The following is a 21,519-nucleotide window of genomic DNA, read 5'->3' on the forward strand; positions in this document are numbered from 1 at the left end:
GAAGGCACACCGTCGGTCAAGAGTGCTAAGCTATACATCCTCAAAGATAAATTGACAAGCTTTAAGATATTGGATGGTGAAAGCATACCGAAGATGTTTCACTGGCTCAATGTGATTATCACTGGTCTTAAGAGCTTGGGTGAAAAAGTGAGTGATGAGGACTTCTCACATTGATTCTTGAGATGTCTTCCATCAAGATTTGACACTTTGGTCACAATTCTAGTGAGAAGTGGTTTCAAGGATATGTCCCCTACCCAAATACTAGGAGATGTCATGACTCATGAGACCTACCATGTGGAAAGGGATGGGAATGACAAGGAAGATGAGAAGAAAAAGAAGAGTGTTGCATTCAAGGCAACCACATCATCCAAGAGCAAGGGCAAGACCAAGAAAGAAGAATCAAGTGAAGAAGAAGCTTGCTCGAGTTCAAATGATGATGAAGAAGAAATGGCTCTATTTGTGCGTCGATTTGGAAAATTCATGAAGAAGAAGGGCTATGGTGCTAGAAGAAAGAAGAACTCATCCAAAAACAAAGAAGAACCAAGAAGGTGCTTCAAGTGCAAGAGCAAAGGTCACCTCATAGACATTGTCCCTATAATAGTGACAATGATGATGATGGCAAGAAGGACAAAAAGAAGGAAAAGAAAGAAAAGAAGATGCTCAAGAAGAAGAAGAAGGGTCACTCATATTGTGTCACATGGGATAGTGATGCTTCTTCTAGTGATGATGATGAGTCTAGTGATGATGAGAAGAAGACAACCAAGAATAAGACACTTGCTAGTATTGCTATCAACAACAAGCCTTCCTTATTTGACACTACCTCTCCATCATGCTTCATGGCTAAGCCATCCAAGGTATCATCTGATGAGATCTCTAGTGAGAGTGAAAGTGAGGATGAAGAGGAGCCCTCTAAGGAGGAACTACTTGACATGTTGCAAAAGGCTCAATCTTAATGGACAAGAAGAGAAAAGAATTCAAAGAATTGCACAAGAAGCATCAAGCTCTTGAGCAATCCTTTGATGAGCTCAATGCTACTCATGAGAGGCTAGTGGAAGCCCATGAGAAGCTTGAAAAGGAGCACTCTTCTCTTGTTGAACAAAAGGAGAAGGAACCTATTGAAACATGCCAAGTAGGAGTTACTTGTGATTTACTTAATGAATCTTTCTATACTCCTATTGTTGTTGCTCCCACTAACCCCTCTTGTAGTTCAAGCAATGCCACATCTACTATAAATGATGGTTTCACTTGTGATGCCTCACTAATGGTGGAAAATGAGACTCTCAAGAGAGAGGTAGATGAGCTCACTCACACTCTAGGCAAGGCCTATGGCGGTGAGGCTCGCTTGCTTAAGTGCTTGGGTATGCAAAGGTTTTCTCTCAACAGAGAGATTGGGCTATACCCCCAAGAATGGCAAGGTAGTTTTTGTCACTCACAAGACTAGTTTTGTGAAGGGCAATGGTCAGTTTTGCACTAGATGCAAATAAGTTGGGCATATAGAGCAACAATGTAAAATCAAGAACAAGAATGCTAATGTATCCTCCATTTATTATGATTCTTGTTATTTGCTTACCAAGGGAACTAATGATGTGAAGGCTAAGTTCATTGGTACACCAATTGTGGGCTCAAAGAAGGAAGCCATTTGGGTATCAAAGAGCCTAGTAACTAACCTTGGAGGACCCAAAAAGGTTTGGGTACCTAAAAAGAATTGATTTCCTTTTGTAGGTCAACTATAAAGCCGGAGGAAGGCATCGGGTGCTTGATAGTGGGTGCACACAACACATGACTGGTGATGTAAGAATGTTCAACTCAATCAACACTAGTGGCAACAATCAATTTGATAGTATCACATTTGGTGACAATGGCAAAGTCAAGGTCAAAGGATTGGGCAAGATTGCAATATCAAATGACATGAGCATATCCAATGTATTGTTAGTAGAATCACTCAACTTCAACCTATTGTCTGTGGCACAACTTTGTGACTTGGGTTTCAAGTGCATATTTGGAGTTGATGATGTGGGAAATAATAAGTGTGGATGGCTCAAATTTGATCTTCAAAGGCTTTAGATATGAGAACCTCAATTTGGTGGATTTCAATGCTAGTGAAGCTCAACTCTCAACATGTTTGTTCACCAAGTCAAGCATGGGTTGGTTATGGCATAGAAGATTGGCACATCTTGGAATGAAACAATTGGACAAGCTAGTTAAACATGATCCAATGAAGGGCTTGAAGGGTGTGAAATTTGAGAAGGACAAATTATGTAGCTCTTGTCAAGCCAAAAAGCAAGTTGGAAACACACAGACTAGCAAGAGCATGATGAGCCCTAGTAGACCACTTGAGTTGTTGCACATGGACTTGTTTGGACCGACAACATATGCAAGCATTGGTGGATACAAGTATGGCATTGTGATAGTGGATGATTTCACAAAATACACATGAGTCTTCTTTCTTATTAACAAAAGTGAGGTGTTTGACATATTCAAGTCTTTTGTCAAGAGAAGCCAAAATGAGTTTGAATTGAAAATCAAGAAAGTGAGAAGTGACAATGGAAGTGAGTTTAGGAATGCAAGAGTTGATGAGCTATGTGATGATATGGGAATCAAACATGAATTCTTGGCCAAGTACTCTCCACAATCAAACGGCCTTGTTGAGAGGAAGAATAGAACACTCATTGATATGGCAATGTCTATGCTTAGTGAATACAATGTGAGTGATTCTTTTTGGGCCGAAGCTATCAACACGGCATGCTATTGTAGCAACCGGCTCTATTGTCAAAGGCTACTCAAGAAGACACCACATGAGCTATTGAATGGAAGAAAGCCCAACATTGCATACTTTAGAGTGTTTGGTTGTAAATGCTATATCTTCAAGAAAGGCACAAGGTTAAGCAAGTTTGAGAAGAAATGTGATGAAGGGTTTCTACTTGGGTACTCCACATCAAGCAAAGCATATAGAGTGTACAACAAGACACATGGCATAGTTGAAGAGGTGCATGATATTGAATTTGATGAAACAAATGGCTCTCAAGATGAAGATGAGAATCTAGATGATGTGAGAGGCATACAATTGGTCAATGCAATGAGAAATATGGACATTGGTGATATTCGGTCTAGAGAGGTGATAGATGTTGAAGATGACAAAGATCAAGTGCTCCCTCCTCAAAATGTGCAAGCTAGTGGTTCTCTAAATCAAGCTCAAGTCCAACATGATCAAGATCAACAAGCTAGTACATCTCAAGTGAATCAATCAAATGACCAACCTAGTGCAAGTGATCAACCTCAAGTTCTCCAACCGGTTCATATTGCAAGAGATCATCCATTGGATCAAATTATTGGTGACATTAGGAGTGGTGTGCAAACAAGATTAAGATTGGCATCATATTGTGAGCACTACTCATTTGTCTCATCCATAGAACCAACCAAGATTGAAGAAGCTTTGATGGATGTTGATTGGGTAAATGCCATTCATGAAGAGCTCAACAACCTTGAAAGAAATCAAGGTTGGAAACTAGTTGAGAGGCCCAAGAAGCATAATGTGATTGGAACCAAATGGGTGTAACATCCCACCTAAAAAATGGGTCGAGTTGGGCCGCGGGCACTGTAGCCAGGGGGACTATAGATACAGGATGGAAGCAGGTACTGTAGCGGCAAGCATTGTAGCGATGAGGGTACTGTAGCGATGAGTTCGGTTCGAGTTACTGTTGCTCTATGGGTACTATTCATCCAAAAATTTAGTACCATACTGAGAGTTGGTTGTTCACCAGACCGACTTAAATAGCTAGGCTAAGGATGCATAGTAACCTTTGGTTAACCGTTTTGCACAAAGCGAGGATGAAAACACAAGCGGGTTCTATGCCGGTGGGGCCCACCCCTCAGTAGAGTGGGCCTAGGGCATTACATTTGGTATCGGAGCCAACTCTTGCGGTTTCATGGGTGCGTGTGAGTCAGTTGCGCAGGCATGGTGCGCATGCACGTGGGCCCAGTGAGGACACGACATGGCACATGCGCTGTCACTGGGCATACGAACATGGCTAAAAGAGGAGATTCTTGGTTAGTGTCCCATATAGGGAGAGCCGGTCTGGCACTCAACGGGGATGTCGAGTCCTTAGGGGGTGATTGTAACATCCCACCTAAAAATGGGCTAAGTTGGGCCGCGGGGGTACTATAGCGGGGGGCTATAGCTGTGGGCCGATTCAGGTACTGTACCCGGCGAGCACTGTAGCGTTCGGGGGTACTGTAGCGCTGAGTTCGGTTTGAGTTACTATTGCTCTGTGGGTACTGTTCATCCAAAAATTTAGTACCATACTAAGAGTTGGTTGTTCGCCAGACCAACTTAAATAGCCAGGCCAAGGACGCATAGTAACCTTTGGTTAACCATTTTGCGCGAAGCGAGGACTAAAACACAAGCGGGTTGATATGTAGGCGGGACCCACCCCTCGGTAGAGTGGGACTGGGCCACGCGTCGGGCCTAGGGCATTACAATGGGTCTTTTGCAACAAGAAAGATCAAGATGGAATTGTAGTGAGGAACAAGGCAAGACTAGTAGCACAAGGGTACACTCAAATGGAAGGAATTGATTTTGGTGAAACATATGCCTCAGTTGCTAGATTGGAAGCAATTAGAATCTTGCTAGCTTATGCATGTGCCAACAACATCAAGCTTTATCAAATGGATGTGAAGAGTGCACTTCTCAATGGATATATCAATGAGTTAGTATATGTTGAGCAACCCCTAGTTTCAAAGATGACAAGAAGCCCAACCAAGGCACTATATGGCTTGAAGCAAGCACCTAGAGCATGGTATAAGAGGTTGAGGGACTTTATCCTCTCTAAAGGGTTCAAAATGGGAAAAGTTGACACTACTCTCATCACCAAAAAGATAGGCAAAGACTTGTTTGTATTGCAAATCTATGTGGATGACATCATATTTGGATCAACCATTCAAGAATTTTGTGAAGAGTTTCGAGAGATGATGGCTAAAGAATTTGAAATGTCTATGATTGGAGAGCTTAGCTACTTCCTTGGTCTATAAATCAAGCAATTGAAACATGGTACATTTGTTAGTCAAGGCAAGTACATCAAGGATATGTTGAAGAAGTTTGGAATGGAAGATGCAAAGCCAATTCACACTCCAATGGGAAAAATGGTCACTTGGATTTGGACACTAGTGGAAATATGGTGGATCAAAAGTTGTATCGGTGAATGATTGGAAGTTTGCTATATCTAACAGCATCAAGACCGAACATCATGTTTAGTGTATGCATGTGTGCATGATTTCAACCCTCACCAAGAGAAAGTCACTTGAAAGCTGTTAAAAGGATCTTGCAGTACTTGAAGTATACACTAGAGGTTGGACTATGGTATCCCAAGGGGTCACACTTTGAGTTGATTGGATATTCGAACTTTGACTATGCGGGATGCAAGGTGGATAGGAAGAGCACAAGTGGTACATGTCAATTATTAGGAAGATCACTTGTGTCATGGTCATCAAAGAAGCAAAATAGTGTTGCACTTTCAACCACCAAAGCGGAATACATATTGGCCAGTAGTTGTTGTGCACAATTACTTCATATGAAGGCACATTTGCAAGATTATGGAATCAAATTTGGACAAGTACCATTGCTATGTGACTGACAATGAGAGTGCCATGAAGATTGCCACCAATCCGGTTCAACACTAAAGAACAAAGAACATTGACATTCACCATCACTTGATAAGAGATCATCAATCCAAGGGTGACATTTCAATTGAGAGTGTGGGCACCGATGATCAACTTGCCAACATATTCACCAAGCCATTAGACGAAGCATGGTTTTGCAAGGTAAGAAATGAATTAAACATCCTTGATTTCTCCAACATGAGTTGATGCACCCCACTTATATGGCATGCCTCTCCTCCAACAAAGCAATGGTAAAATTGTTTGGCATGTGCATTCATACTTTGCTAAGGACATGTTAGTGCATATAGACATATCTAGGTGAAAAATAGGAGCATTCATGAAAACCAAATGATTTAGAGTATATATGATGGCACTATTGCTTCTATGCTTGATTGATCTAGTGGTAAACATATGACTTGTTTGTGAGCTAGTGAACCTAGTGTTTGATCTAGAAAATGAGCAAACAAGTGTTTAACTCAACATTGGCAAGATAACCATTGAAAGATGTGTGAAAAAGCTTGTCATTGGTTCAAACCAAGTTGAATTACTAATGCAAGTTATCTAGATTAGACCAAAAAGAAGGAAGCTAATGAAAATAATCTAAGTATGAAGCTCAAAATGATTCTCAACTTTAAGTTATCATCTCCATTGATTTCAAGTTTATCAAGTGGTGTCCTCCTATATCAAGATGGTTTAACCCTTTTGTGGTCATTAATGCCAAAGGGGGAGAGACTGATGACAAAGATAAGAATTTCCTTTGTAAAGTAGATGACATAGGGGGAGAAGATGGAGAAGATGGCGAGACACCAACCAAGTGGATATGAAGAACCATGGGCAACAAAGAAGAGAAGGGGGTCAACAAAATATTGAAGCACACAAGTAGGGGGAGCAAGCTCATAAACATGATTGATTGCATTTGAATTGTGCATATTCATATGAATGTTTGCATAATGCACAAGTACTTAATTTCGATATACATGCTTGTGTGGTGTATGCTAGTTGTAGAAACTTGTATGATGAAATGACCAACTAGCATGAATAGGTGTCTAGCTAGATATTTGTTGACTTTCAAGTGGTACTAGAGCCTTGCTACTAATGTTGATCTCATGAGGTATCTAGTCTTTGTTGTATCTAGCTATTCCATGGTGCTAAGGGTGATTCAATGGTGCACTCCGATGGTATCACGCTTCAAAGGTCCACTCTATACACCTTAGCATCATTTGGAAGTAATAACTCTCCCACAATTCATATCCATGCATATGTGCAAGCCTTTTAAATCCAAACTCTAGCACATATGTAGGGGGAGCTAGTAGTACCAAATTGGGTTTGCATGACTTGTCCAACTCTTTTCATGTGATCATATTGCTTGGACAAGTGATTCAAATCCAAAATTAAATTTAATTCATATCTTTGTATGGGTTGTCATCAATTACTAGAAAGGGAAAGATTGAAAGCCCTAGTTTGGTTTTGGATAATTGATGAAACCTATTTGGACTAACCCTATGCTCTAAGTGTGTAGATGAGATAGGTTGGTTCAAGCCCAAGATGGAGCTAGATGGCATACCATGGTGGATGGTGTTGACCACAAGAGATGATCAAGTGCTCCAACTTGGAAAAGAAGAAAGAAAAAACAAAACCCTATGGAGTTCAAGGCAAAGGTATAAGATAGGGCTTTTGTTTTGACCAGCCAAGACACAATAGAGTGCGTGATCGGGTTTAGGATATATAACCGTACTATGAAGAGGGGAATTCTCATGGTAATTGCGGTTATCAAGTGAAACTAGGTGAATTGACTTATGGCATATGCATTAGGACCTAGTGAGTGCTAACTTGACCCTTGAAAATGTTTTGAAAAATGCTAACTCACATGCACTAGTGTTCAATACACTTTGGAGTTGGCACTTTAGAACAAGGGTTGAAGAAAAGAAGAGAAGGAGCTACTCTGCCTACATCAGACGGAAGTGGCACAAGCATCGGACAAATGACATCAGCATCCAATGGGAAACCCTAAGGCTCGGGCACACACAAAAGATGCATTGGATGATTAATACGTAGGCATCGGACAAATGGACTCTTGTCTGATGTCAAACCCTGAGGCTTGGGCAAAGGCAGAGCATGCATCGGACAACAGACATAGAACACATCGGACGCAATGCTAGCACTGTTCATTCATTGACTAGGCGAGTCAAAGTGCATCAGACAATGGAGTTTATCTGATGCTACCCCGTCAGCCTTGTTCAATGTGATTTGGGAGCTTCTGGAGCTCTTTAGTCATGCATCGAATGGAACTATGCATTTATCCAATCGTCATCAGACAAGAGATCGTGGAGATGAATGTTGGCGCATAACGGTCATATTCAATTGGCTAGTTTGTGAAGCTGAAAGATCCTAAATGGCTAGAGGGGGGGTGAATAGCCTAATAAAAATTCTACAAAACACTTAGAGCAACTAATTAGACAATTAGAAAGCGAAGCTTTTACTCTAGCTCTACTAAGTGTTGCAAGCCACCTATCCAAGCAATTCTAGTATATTATGATCTCTATGTCAAACAATGTCTAAGTCACTACTCTCTAAATTAGTGAGCTAGAAAGAGCTAATTAATTCTAACTAGAGAACAACTACTAGCAACTACAACTACCACTACACAAGTATATAGGGAAGTAATGCAAGTGATAGAGATAGTTACCAACACTGGCAAGAGACAATCAATCACAATATGAATATCAAATGAACATCGAGAGATATCCAATGAGACAAAGGACACACGATCTTTTCCTGAGGTTCACGTGCTTGCCAGCACGCAAGTCCCCATTGTATTGACCACACACTTGGTGGTTCGGTGGCTAATAGGTGTTTCAAACCAAGCCCAACAAATGGGCACCACAATAACTAACCCACAAGTGAGGGTAACTCAATAACACGAGCAATTTACTAGAGTTACCCTTTGGCTCTTCGCTAGGAGGGCACAAGACCCCTCACAAGATCACCAAAGCTGGCCATGAACAATCACCAACACGTTTCGAAGCTCCACTGCTACTCCAAGCTGTATAGGTGGCGGCAACTACCAAGAGTTACAAGAAAACTATAGCTCAAACGATCTCAAGTGCCACTAGATGCTCAAACACAATGCAAATGCACTTGGATCACTCCCAATCTCACTTTGAATGATCAACACATGAACTAGATGAGTGGGAGAGAATAGAGTATGCTCACAAGGTGTATCAATGAGTTAGAGAGCCAAGAGAGTGAGCAAGAGCCAGCCACCATGTTTTTATAGAGCCCCCAAATCTCAACTAGCTGTTACCCCACACATTGGGCTGACCGCGTAGGCATCAGACGATGTAGCAGGGGCATCAGATGCTATGGTAGCGTCCGATGTGCCACATGTCAAAGCCCGGTGAGTCGGCCATTTGAATTCGACTATTGTCGCTCTCTGTTAGATAGCATCCGACGCAACCATCGGACGCTACACCCAAATCATCTTATGTCCGTTAAATTCACACCGAGGTTCCAGAGAGGGCCAAACATATCAGACGCATCCGATGGGGTCACATTGGACCCTAACCAGCATCCGATGCCCTCTGACTCACTTGGTCAGTATATGAATAGTGTTAGCGTTGCATCCAGTGTGTCACTCTTCAGTGTCCGATGCTCTGCTGTAGCCTCTGCCGTGCTAGGGTTAGCCATTGGATGCTACGCCTTAGCGTCCGATGCCTTTCTCTTTAGCGTCCGATGCAGCCAGGGTAGATACAATTCTTCCAACATTTCAACCCTTGTGCAAAAGTGCTAGCTCCAAGTATTTCCAAAACTTGTGTGAGTGAGTTAGCAATTTCTCAAAGCATTTTCAAAGGGTTGTTAGCATTCACTAGATCCTAATGCAAATGCATGGAATTCATTCACCTAGTGGCACTTTGATAACTGCAATCGCAAATGATTTTCTCCTCTTAATAGTCTGGCTATCAATCCTAAATACACTCACACCCTCTATGATGTCTTGAGTGCCAAAACAAAAACCTATTTGATACCTTTGCCTTGATCACAATGATTTTTTGTTTTTCTCTTTTTTCTTTTCAAGTTGGAGCACTTGATCATTTCTTTTAGTCACCTCCATCACCATGACCATCATCTAGCTCCATCACTTGGTCTCGGACCATCCTATCTTGTCTACATACTTAGATCATGGATTAGTCCATAGGTTTTATCAATTAGCCAAAACTAAACTAGGGCTTTCAATCTCTCCCTTTTTGGTAATTGATGACAACCTTCACAAAGATAGATATTCAATTAAGATTTGAATTTGAGTTGCTTGCCCAAGCTTTTTGTTCATGAATAGAATTGGACAATCACCATAAATTCGATTTTGGTAGCATTAGCTCCCCCTACATATGTGCTAAGAGTTTGGATTGAAAGCTTGCACATATGCATAGAATTAAATTGTGGGAGAGTAATGACTACCAAATGATGCTAGGGTGTAGAGAATGGACCTTTGAAGCATGATACCAATCAGAGTTGCCAATGTACACTATCCTTAGCATCATGGTTAGCTAGATACCACTTGCGAAATAAACACAAACTAGATACCTCATGAGATCAACATTAGAAAAAAGGCTCTAGTACCACTTGTGAAAACAAAGGTATATCTAGCTATCACCTATGCATGCTAGTATTCAAATCATCAATCAAGTTCTACCACTAGCATACACCATACAATCATATATCTTGAATTTAAAAATTTGTGCAATGCAAGCAACCATATGTAAGTGCACATCCAAATGCATCAATCAAGTTTATGAGCTTGCTCCCCCTACTTGTGTGCTAAAATTTTTTAATTGATCTATATCTCTCCTCCTTTGTTCATTTCTCTTTATCTTTGTGACTTTCTCTCCCCCTTTGTCATTAATTGCCATAAAAGATATGGCTCAAATTTTAGGTTGAGTAAGTCAATCAATGGGGTGATTAAGGACCACTAATTCATTTGGTTCAATCTAGATCATTTGCAAAATATATTTAACTCGGTTTGAACCAATGGCAAGCTTCTTCACACCACTTGCAAGGGTTATCTTGACAATGTTGAGTTAAACACTTTTGAGCTCATTATCTAGACCAAACACTAGGTTCACAAGCCCATAAACATGTTATATGTTACCACTAGATCATATCAAGCATAGAAGCAATAGTGGCACATATAATCATCAAATTCTTTTGATTTTCATGAATGAACCTAATAGACCACTTGTTATGCCTAAATGAACTAATCAAGTCCTTAGCAATATATGAATGTATGCCAATCAACTTTTACCTTGTTTAGCTCAAAGGAGAGGCATGTCATATGTGTGGGGGTGTATCAATTCATATTGGAGAAGTCAAGTATGTTCAACTCATTTTTTAGCTTGCAAAATCTCTTCTCATCAAGTGGCTTGGTGAATATGTCTGATAATTGATCATTGGTGCCCACACTTTCAATTACAATGTCCCCTTTCATTGGGTGATCTCTAATGAAATGATGTCTTATGTCAATGTGCTTGGTTCTTGAATGTTGGACCGGATTGTTGGTAAGCTTCATGACACTTTCATTGTCACATAGCAATGGCACTTATTTGTATTTGATTCCAAAGTCATCCAAAGTTGCTCTAATCCATAGCAATTGTGCACAACAATTATCGATCGAAATGTACTCAGCTTCAGCGGTTGATAATGCCACACTATTTTGCTTCTTTGATGACCAAGATACAAGTGACCTTCCTAATAGTTGACATGTACCGGATGTGCTCTTTCTATCCACTTTGCAACCGGCATAGTCAGAGTCCGAATATCTAATTAGCTCAAAGTTAGACCCTGTAACACCCCGGTGTTATGCCTACATATAGGCACTGCTAATCATACATGTCATGCATCATCAAGCATCCTAATCCTACATGCATGATCTTGCATATAACAACTGAAACATTACTTCGAAACATACGAAACATGTTTGTGAAAAGAAAATGATGCATACACTTATTAGAGTTGTTTTGCTCTGATTCTTGCTTGCTAGTTGAGTAGAAATTGTTGGTTATGCTTGTAAATCATCTAGAATTGTTTAGCACAATTTTTGGAGCAAGGTTTGTATTTAAATTAATTCAAAATTTTGCTTCCAAAGTAAATTCCCAAAATTAGGGTTTTGAGTTAAAATTTAACTTTGATTCTATAATTTAAAATCTAGATAGAATTGGACTTTGGTCATAAAAGCAAAGTTGTAGGGAATTAAATTCTAAGCAACTTTCATTTTTGGTACATTTTCAAAAGAGGTCATTTTCTTGCTCAAAATAATATGTGAAAACTGTTATTTGAAAATTTATTGAAAATGGAAATTGAAAAGAATGTTTCTGTTTTCGTGGGCCGCCTCCTCCTTTCCGGCCCAGCCCCGCAAGCCGGTCCAGCGAAGCCCCCGCGCGCCTCGTGCTTCCACCGCGCCCCGGCCCAGCCCAGCGCCGCGCTGGCCTGCCTCCGCGCGCCTGCTCGCTGACGCGCCGCGCCGCGCGTCCCGACCGCGACAGAGGAATCCCACCGCGTGGCGACTCCGCGCCGGCGTCGCCCGCCGCGCGGCAGCCGTGGCCTGGCACCGCGCCCACGCGCCCGCCTTCACCTGCTGGTGCCCGCGCACTCGCTCACTCGCGCCCGCACTTCCTCCCCTTCTCCTCCAAAGCCGCGAGCTCCGAGCTCCGCCATCGCTGCGCTCGAGCTCCGCCGGCGTCCAACTCCCGAACCACCGCGCCATTCTCCAATTCCTCGTGCCCCGAGCTCCGCCTCGCCTTCCTCGAAGTCGTGCTCGAGCTGCTCCGCCTTCCGAGCACAGGTCGGGCCTCCCCGCGTCTCGCCGCCGACGGCCATGGCGCCGCTGTGCACGGCCGCCATGGAATCCGTTTTCTTTTCCCCCTCCAGCCTCGCATAGCTACCCTACCGAGCTCGCTTTCTCCTCGCACGTCTCCTGCGCTCGCTCGCTGGCATTGCTGTGGTCGGAGACGGTCGCTGGCCGCTGGCCGAGCCGCGCCGCCGCGCCAGCGCGCCCCGGCGAGGCGCCTCGCCTCGGCTGGCCAGGCCGAGCCAGGCCGGGGGCTGACGCCTGTTGGGCTGTTTCCCCCTCCCTCGCGCTCGGGCCACGCAGGCCGGTGATGGCCATGGGCCAGCTGTTCCCTTCGGGCCGGCCCAGTAGAGTTTTGAAGAATTGTTTTCAGTTTATTCTTTATTATTTGAAAATAGAAATGGTTTGAAAAATGTTTGGATGATCAAACTTGCTCCAAATTTGTTGAAACAAATTTTGCTAGATTCCTTATCATCAGATCTACTTGGGAAAATTTTTGCATGTCATTTTTGGGATACTTTTCTGTAGGATTTTATTTAATCATGTAAATTGCTGATAACTTGAAAAATGTGTATAAAAATATATAGGCTTCAGAAAAATATGATTTCAAGTTTGTTCATCTTCTTATGTCATGTACTTCCTAAGGAAAATATGTTTCATGCATGTGCTGTGGAAAACTTTGGAGGTGTAGTTCAAGTGCCTTTAATAGCTGATTTTTGTTATTTTTGCTAGAGAGCAAAATTTGTATAAAACATGCATGTGGTAATTTTTGTACAGTCATTGTATGCTATGAATAACCTAGGAAAAATATTAATTCTGTTGTTTGACACTTTTCATAGTACAAAGTAATTTCATGCTCATTTTCATGCTATAGCTTGTCATTTTTGTGTAGGATAGTTTACTTATCCAAATGCCATGAAATTTTTATGGTAGTCTGTTTAGGGTAGTAGTATGCTACTGCAATTTTCTCAGATTTTTAGGAGCATCAAAAATATAGGTTGCTATTCAAACCTATTAGTAACTAGGGTTTAAGCCAGTGTCGCTTTAAGTGTGATTAAGAAAGTCGTAAAGCTTTGGTGTATCTTTGAAGCATTTCATAAGATAGGTTAACTTAACATATTAGTAGTAGAAGAGAATGCAGTAGATGACATGTGCTTGTAGTATAGTTCTTAGATGATGTTGACTACCTTGCATTTCAACATATCCATTGCATTCATCTCCTTCGATGCACCGTTTGCATAATCACTTACGCGCATTGCATCATACAGGATCGCAAACCGAGAACCCGGTCGTCATACCCGAGGAGCCAGAGGAGCAGCTCGAGGTGCAGCCGCAGGAAGTGCCAGAAGCCGACGAGGAGGACGTTGAGGAACTTCCGGAGTGCCCCGATCACCGTCCGAGCTCCTTCGAGAGAGGCAAGCCCCGGAGCATTTTTCTCCCGGTTTGCAATGATTTAATTAAATGCTTTACTTTAATTGATGCATTACATTCAGGAGTTGTTTGCAACCATTGCTGCATTATACCTTGTTTACCTTTGTTATACTATATCCTTGTTACCCTGGTATCCGTAGTCGAGTCAATGCTTAGCTGGCTTAGACCGGTAGAAGTCGGGTGATTTCCTGTCACCTGCGAGCTATAGGTGGTTACCTGGATCTGCTTGGATGACTATGAAGTCATGGTATAACTAAGTGTTAAATGAAGTTGAGACCGGACGGAGACTTGCAGAGTTCTGGACTGTAGTGTTTCCGTCTGTGTCGATTAAGGACCGACCGTTGTTGGGCCTCGAGTCATGTTGAACGCATGCCTTACATTTAGCTGGCCGGATAAAGTACCTTCCGACCGCGAAGCTGGGAGATTTTTCGGGCCGAGTAGATTGCCCGCAACGCACTGTACCGGAGCAGGTGTGGTAGGACACGGGGGCAGGATGATAAGACCAAAGTGTAGTCGGTCGGCCCCCGGGTACATGTGGTTCCTGGCAAACTCGAGATTCCTGGAAAGTTGACTCGGTGATCAATATCTCACTTTAGCGGGTGAGTGAGGTTTGTGTAAGGAATAAATCACCAGCTGGTTAGGAATCGATTCGAATCGCCATCGCTCCTGGATAGTGAGCACTTGACTTGAGTTACTTCATCGTAGTAAATGTTATGGAACACTTGGACAGTTATAGTGAATATGACAGTATGGAAGTTGTTTAATGATCATTGGTTATCATTATCTGCTTAATCACATGTTTACTCTAGCATAGGTGCAAACCTAGTTGACAGGTTAATAATAATTAACTTGGCAATAATGCTTTTAGACAGGTTCTTGAAATGCTAAAAATGCTTCTTTTTGCAAATGAGTCAGCTACCCTACTATAAAGCCATTCATAATCCTTGGTGTCATTATTTTCGGTTATGTCGGGTAAGTCTGGCTGAGTACCTTCTCGTACTCAGGGTTTTATTCCCACTTGTTGCAGATGGGCAGATGTACTATGGCTACTGTATCAACTGCCTGTATCCTGCGATGGGTGATGCTTAGGACCATGGGCATGGTCATTCCTTACGTCTCATCTAATGCTTTTGTTGGAGATGATCATCCGCTGGCACTATATTTCAACTCTGTGTGTGTGTGTGTGTGATTTGAACAAAAGACTTCCGCTACTTTTTATTTGAACTGGTTTGTAATAACTATGTTGAAACTCTGATGTATCTGTTATGTGAACTTTTATGTAATATGTGATGGTGACCGCTAAACTTATTACGATCACGGCTGGGACACAAGTTGGTTTGAAATCCTTCGTGATTTCACGGACTACCGGGTTATACGGGCTTAAGTTTGCTCAATCGTCTGCTCTGGTGGATGATTTTCTTACTTAATTTCGTATAATTGGTCGGTTCTGTCACAGCTGGTATCAGAGCATGGTTTAGCGTGTTACTGTTCACAAGTGTATTTAAAACAAAAAGGCATTGGAAAATGTGATTTTAAACTATAAAGTGTGCCAGTGATCATATCCTTTATGCCCAGTTAAGGACTTTAGGTGGCTTAATTAAGTACTGACTGGGGTTCTTGCATCATATTTCTCTTTCGTCGCTCATACGGCGTGCTATTGTATGAGTGCCACTTGTTTGAGTGGTAATGAATGGATCAATTGCCTCTACGCCTCGGTAAGTGTGAGTTGTGAGAGCATGATCGGATACACCGCCGATCTAGGGTGAATGCTTATATGATGCTGGAGTAATTACATGTTCTACGCATGTTTTACCAAGGTATCTCATGTGAGGGTCTTCCGTCTGTGGAGGCGATGCCATCATTAGGATGATGATTCGGGTAGTTACTACCGTTGTACACGTGTCTGGGGATTCGTGTAGAGCGTGTAGATAAAATTTTACTGCTTTTATGCATTCATTGGGAATTGGGCTGAAATGAATCTTCTACAGGTACATAACAACGCTATCGTGTAGAACGTATTAGCTACGTAATTGAGAGATCGTTGTTATGCCACTGAATTCGTCGTTAGAAATTATTTATTTCCTAAGTTTGTGAGAACGTACGACACGTACATACATCATGTTACTTGTGCATCTCATTCATCCCATGCATACCTCCCCTTATAAATTGATTATCTCATTTTGATAAAAGTGTATCACCAAAAATATGTTTCCCCGAAGTAATAAGAGAACTTTTGCTACAGATGGCCCGCACGAAGTAGACCGCCCGTAAGTCCACCAGAGGAAGAGCACCTCGACGTCCGTTGGCCCTGAGGGAGCACCGCACCATGGACACCTTCTTGAGCGAGTTTGGCATGCCAACTTTGCTTTGGAGAGTGCTCCATGATGTGGGGTACCCAGAGGGTCAAGAGCCGGTGTACTCTTGGAATGAGAGCCAGTTAGCAGATGATGGACTTGCAGTGGTGGAGATCACGGTTCCTGCTCTTGGTGATGCTCCAGATTGGGATGGTTGGCATTTGGAGTTTGAGGGTCGCACTCCAGCTGAGGGTGCAGAGGGAGCAGCCTTCCGTGTCATCAGGGACATTATGAGCAGATTTCCCAGTGAGCTTGCTGCAGCTCTAGCTGGTACTTTTCCTAGGGATGATCCTCGTGATGCCATTTGGGTTCAGCCTCAAGGAAGCGCATTGGTCAGAGGTCCAGCTAAGGGACAGGCTAGCGACAACCAGGCAATGAGTGCTATGTTCGCCGCCATCAGAGCGTATGAGGGTCTCGAGAGTACCTACTGGACTTTGACTGGCTTGCGCAGTGAGGATAAGCTCAAAGGGAAGAAGCAGAAGAAGAGACAGGCACGAGCTATAGCTAGCTTGCAGGAGCAATTGGCTGATATGAACTTACAGCGGGATCAAGCGGTTGAGAGAGGTGATAGAGCTATGCAGCGAGTGCATACGTTGACTCAAGCCAACAACAATGCAGACCGCATGATTGGACAGCTGGTTCAAGAAAGGAATGAAGCCTGGAACGCAAGAAACCTTCTGCTGCAGAGGGTCGATGAGCTAGAGGAATACAACGGCTACTTGCACGAGGAGTTTCACGCGCTCTACAATAGGGTTGGCCCATATGCTCCACCGAACGTCGCTGGCATGGACGTTGACAACGACAACGAGAACGAGCCTGTAGTTTCACCTGGGGGCGATGGTGACGTCTCCGATCCCGATGATGGCCCTGAGGAGTAGGCTAGTTGCTTCACGCTAGTATCTATGCCTTGTCGCGATGACCTTTCTTTTGTTGGCATGTAACCTATCGTATGTTGCTTCGAACGTATGAGACTTGGCATATGGCTGGAACTTGATTTTCGAATGCGATATCTGAACGCATAAAAAGTCCAGTGTATGTATGCTGGCAATGTGATTGTATGGACGCGATGTTTGCCGTTTAAGTAATTCAATTGAGTGCTGTCGTTGTAATTGGAATGCGATTGTTGTGCCTCTGTTTTTATTGTATGAATTTATTCTCTCCAGTAAATTCAGTATGGCATAATTTTTCCTTCACTCGCAATTATTACAGCTTCACTCAATCATACTTGTTGCTGAAATATGCAGATGACAAACACTCGCCGAACCACGTATGAGGCCGCTGAGCCCGGTGCCAACGGTGCAGGGACCGGTGGTGGTGGTGGTGGTGGAAACCACAGCAACAACAATGAACCTCCCCATGAACCGCATTTACCACCTCCTCCCCTGTTTACCCCCGAAATGTTCCTCGCACAGCTGCTCGGGAGTCAGCGCAACACAGAACAATCTCAGAAGAACATGGAGGATCTTCTCAGAACCATCGCCAACAACGTTCAACGTGGTAACAATCAAGGTGGTGGCATAGGAGTGAACCAATATAGCAGCTTCAAAGATTTCATGGACACCAGGCCACCAGTATTCAAGGAGGCAACAGAGCCACTCGATGCTGAGGAATGGATCAACATGATGGAAGATAAATTCCGTGTGTTGAGAATGACTGAGGTGCTGAAAACGGAATATGCTGCACTTCAATTGCAAGGACCGGCGGGAATGTGGTGGAAGCACCATCGCACCACCTTCCCTCCAAATGCTCAGATTTCTTGGAGAGAGTTTGCTGAGGCCTTCCGTGGAGTCTATATTCCACCCGGGCTGACTGAAATGAAATTGGGAGAGTTTCTGGCATTGAACCAGGGCACCAAGACCATGACGCAATACCTACATGCTTTCAACAACTTATGTCGCTATGCTCCCGACATGGTTGACACAGATGCTAAGAGAATAGCCAGCTTTAAGAGGGGTCTCAATCCAAAAATGATGAAGCATGTTGGTACCAACAACCGCGTCAGATTCAATGACTTCATCAGCGACTGTCTGAAGCAGGAGAAGAATAACAACGCCAGCACCGCAGCCAAGACACGCAAGAGAGCCTTTGAAGGTGGGCCGTCTCAAGCTAGGGCACCTATGGGAGGTCGTCCTCCTTATCGCCCATCGGCACCTGGCGCTAGATTCTGGCCACCTCAGCCAAGAAGCCAGAATTTCCGTGGACCTCAAAAGCCGTACAAGATGGCAGTACAGCCCAACAAAGCAGCCGCAACTGCGGTGCAAGGCAGTTCCAAGGGAGCTGTGGGATCTGCCGGGACAGTAAGAGGACCCTGCTATAACTGTGATCAACCCGGTCATTTCTCGAGGTTTTGTCCGTACCCGCCTAAGAAGAAGCAGCAGACTTATAATGCTAGAGTGCATAGTACAACAGTGGATGAAATTCCAGAGGGAGAGCCCGTCACTGCTGGTAAGTTTCCTGTCAACGAAAACCCTGCAGTTGTTCTATTTGATTCTGGATCATCGCATTCTTTTATGAGTCAAGCATTTGCACAGAAACATGGACAACTATGCACAGAATTGGGTTATGGGTACCGTATAAGTTCAGCAGGGGCTGATGTTTTGACCAACCGGATGGTTCGAGGGGCAACCCTTGAATTAGGTAGCAGGAAGTTCTGAGTGAACTTGATAGTTATGCCTGGGTTAGTCTTGGATGTCATTATAGGGATGAATTGGATGAAGGATTGGGGAGCAGTCATAGATACTGGAGGTCGAGTACTTACCCTTAAGGATCCCCTGGGTGAGGGTACTTTCCAAGTACCATTGCCTCGAAGAACAGACCTTATAAGTGTTACATGCGCTACGGCAGTCATTCCTATTCATCAGATTCCGGTAGTGTGTGAATTCCCGGACGTATTCCCGGATGAGCTACCTGGTCTTCCGCCAGATAGGGAGATTGAGTTTGGAATTGAGTTAGTCCCCGGAACAGCTCCGATTTCAAGGAGGCCCTATCGGATGCCTCCCGACGAGTTAGCCGAGCTAAAGAAGCAATTAGAAGATTTGTCAAAAAAGGGGTTTATTCGGCCAAGCAAGTCTGAATGGGGATGTCCAGCTTTGTTTGTGAAGAAAAAGAAAGAGGGCACATTGAGAATGTGCGTAGATTATAGGCCACTCAATGCTGTGACCGTCAAGAATAAATATCCCTTGCCACATATTGATGTTCTGTTTGACCAATTATCCAAGGCCAAGGTGTTCTCAAAAATAGATTTGAGATCCGGTTATCATCAGATCAAGATTAGGCCCCAGGATATACCAAAAACTGCATTTTCCACCAGATACGGGTTGTATGAGTATCTTGTCATGTCTTTTGGCTTGACAAATGCTCCCGCATATTTTATGTTCTTGATGAATACAGTTTTCATGCCAGAATTGGATAAGTTTGTGGTAGTGTTCATCGATGACATTCTGGTGTACTCCGAGAATGAGAAAGATCACGAAGAGCATATGAGAACTGTCTTGACCAGACTTAGAGATCATCAATTGTATGCTAAGTTTAGCAAATGCGAATTCTGGTTGAAGGAAGTTCCTTTCCTTGGTCACATTCTGTCAGAGAATGGAGTTTCAGTCGATCCAAGTAAGGTGCAAGAAGTTATGAATTGGAAAGCACCGACCTCAGTTCCTGAGATTAGAAGTTTCTTAGGACTAGCGGGTTATTACCGTCGCTTTATACCAGATTTCTCAAAGATCGCCAAACCGATGACGAGTCTCCTACAGAAGGATCACAAGTTTGTGTGGACAGAGGAGTGTGAAGCAGCTTTCCACACTTTGCGGAAACTATTGACCACTGCTCCTGTTCTAGCACAACCAGATATCGAGAAACCATTTGATGTGTTTTGCGACGCATCTAAAACTGGATTGGGTTGTGTACTTATGCAAGAAAGGAGAGTCATAGCTTATGCATCACGTCAATTGAGGAAGCACGAGGTCAACTATCCAACACATGATCTGGAACTTGCTGCAGTTGTGCACGCCCTAAAAATTTGGAGACATTATCTACTTGGTAATGTGTGCAATATTTTCACGGATCACAAGAGTCTTAAGTATATCTTTACCCAACCAGAGCTAAACATGAGACAGCATAGATGGTTGGAATTGATCAAAGATTACAACTTGAATGTGCAATATCATCCTGGTAAAGCCAATGTAGTGGCAGATGCTTTGAGCAGAAAGTCACATTACTTGAATGTGCAGCCATTACTTGAAGATGGATTCGATCTAATGCATCCTGCTGTGTTACATAGTATTCAGATTAGTTGCTCGTTGGAGAGTAAGATAATAGAAGGTCAGAAAACTGACAAAGGGATATTCCACATCAAAGAGAAAATAAAAGAAAAGCCGTCTCAACACTTTAAAGTGGATGGACAGGGCGTGTTGTGGTTTGACAACCGTCTTGTGGTTCCCAAGGATCGAGAGCTTAGGAATAAACTCATGGATGAAGCTCACCTGTCTAAGCTATCTATCCATCCTGGAAGTAGTAAGATGTATCAAGAACTAAGATCTCGCTATTGGTGGACCAAAATGAAGAAAGAAATTACAGCATATGTTGTCAGATGTGACACATGTTGTCGAGTGAAAGCCATCCACATGAAACCTGCCGGTATGTTGCAACCCTTATCAGTCCCTAGTTGGAAGTGGGACGATATCAGTATGGATTTTATCATGGGTTTGCCCACTACTCAAAAAGGACATGATTCGATTTGGGTAATTGTGGACCGTCTTACCAAGACCGCTCATTTCTTGCCTGTCAAAACAGATTATCGACCACCTCAATATGCTGAGAAGTATATCGCAGAAATTGTGAGGTTGCATGGTATACCAAAGACCATAGTATCTGATAGAGGCTCACAGTTCACGGCTCATTTTTGGGAACATTTACACAAAGGCTTAGGAACTAGTTTGATTCGCAGTACCGCTTATCATCCTCAGACAGATGGTCAGACTGAACGAGTAAATGCTATTTTGGAGGATATGTTGAGAGCCTGTGTATTGTCTTCTAAGGGATCATGGGAGTCATGGTTACCGTTAGCTGAGTTTTCTTATAATAATAGTTATCAAGAAAGCATCAAGATGGCCCCATTCGAAGCTTTATATGGCAGAAAATGTAGAACACCATTGAATTGGATCGAGCCTGGTGATAGAAGGTATTATGGCATTGACTTTGTAGAAGAAGCCGAGAAGAGAGTTCATATTATTCAGCAGAATA

The 21,519-nt window shown here is 43.1% G+C and overlaps 2 protein-coding genes across 2 annotated transcripts; both read left to right on the plus strand.

The window, feature by feature from the left end:
• Positions 1 to 273: 273 nt before the first annotated feature.
• On the plus strand, positions 274 to 953 carry LOC136510886 (uncharacterized). Its single transcript, XM_066505190.1, has 2 exons — positions 274 to 548; positions 602 to 953. Exons 1-2 carry the CDS (start codon positions 274 to 276, stop codon positions 951 to 953), a joined length of 627 nt encoding a protein of 208 aa, XP_066361287.1.
• Positions 954 to 3,623: 2,670 nt separating this feature from the next.
• Positions 3,624 to 12,807, plus strand: LOC136510887 (uncharacterized). The gene is made up of 2 exons (XM_066505191.1): positions 3,624 to 3,633; positions 12,014 to 12,807. The coding sequence occupies exons 1-2, from the start codon at positions 3,624 to 3,626 to the stop codon at positions 12,805 to 12,807; spliced, it is 804 nt and encodes a 267-aa protein (XP_066361288.1).
• The last annotated feature ends 8,712 nt before the right edge of the window (positions 12,808 to 21,519 follow it).

The sequence above is a fragment of the Miscanthus floridulus genome, chromosome 16 (genome assembly GCF_019320115.1).
Source record: "Miscanthus floridulus cultivar M001 chromosome 16, ASM1932011v1, whole genome shotgun sequence".
NCBI classification, from domain to species: Eukaryota; Viridiplantae; Streptophyta; class Magnoliopsida; order Poales; family Poaceae; genus Miscanthus; species Miscanthus floridulus.

Bases quoted from the DNA above. Each gene is read 5' to 3' on its own strand.
- LOC136510886 (XM_066505190.1), top strand. From the start codon at position 274: ATGACTCATGAGACCTACCATGTGGAAAGGGATGGGAATGACAAGGAA. The intron at 549-601 runs GTGCTTCAAGTG...TCCCTATAATAG, and splicing joins AACAAAGAAGAACCAAGAAG to TGACAATGATGATGATGGCA.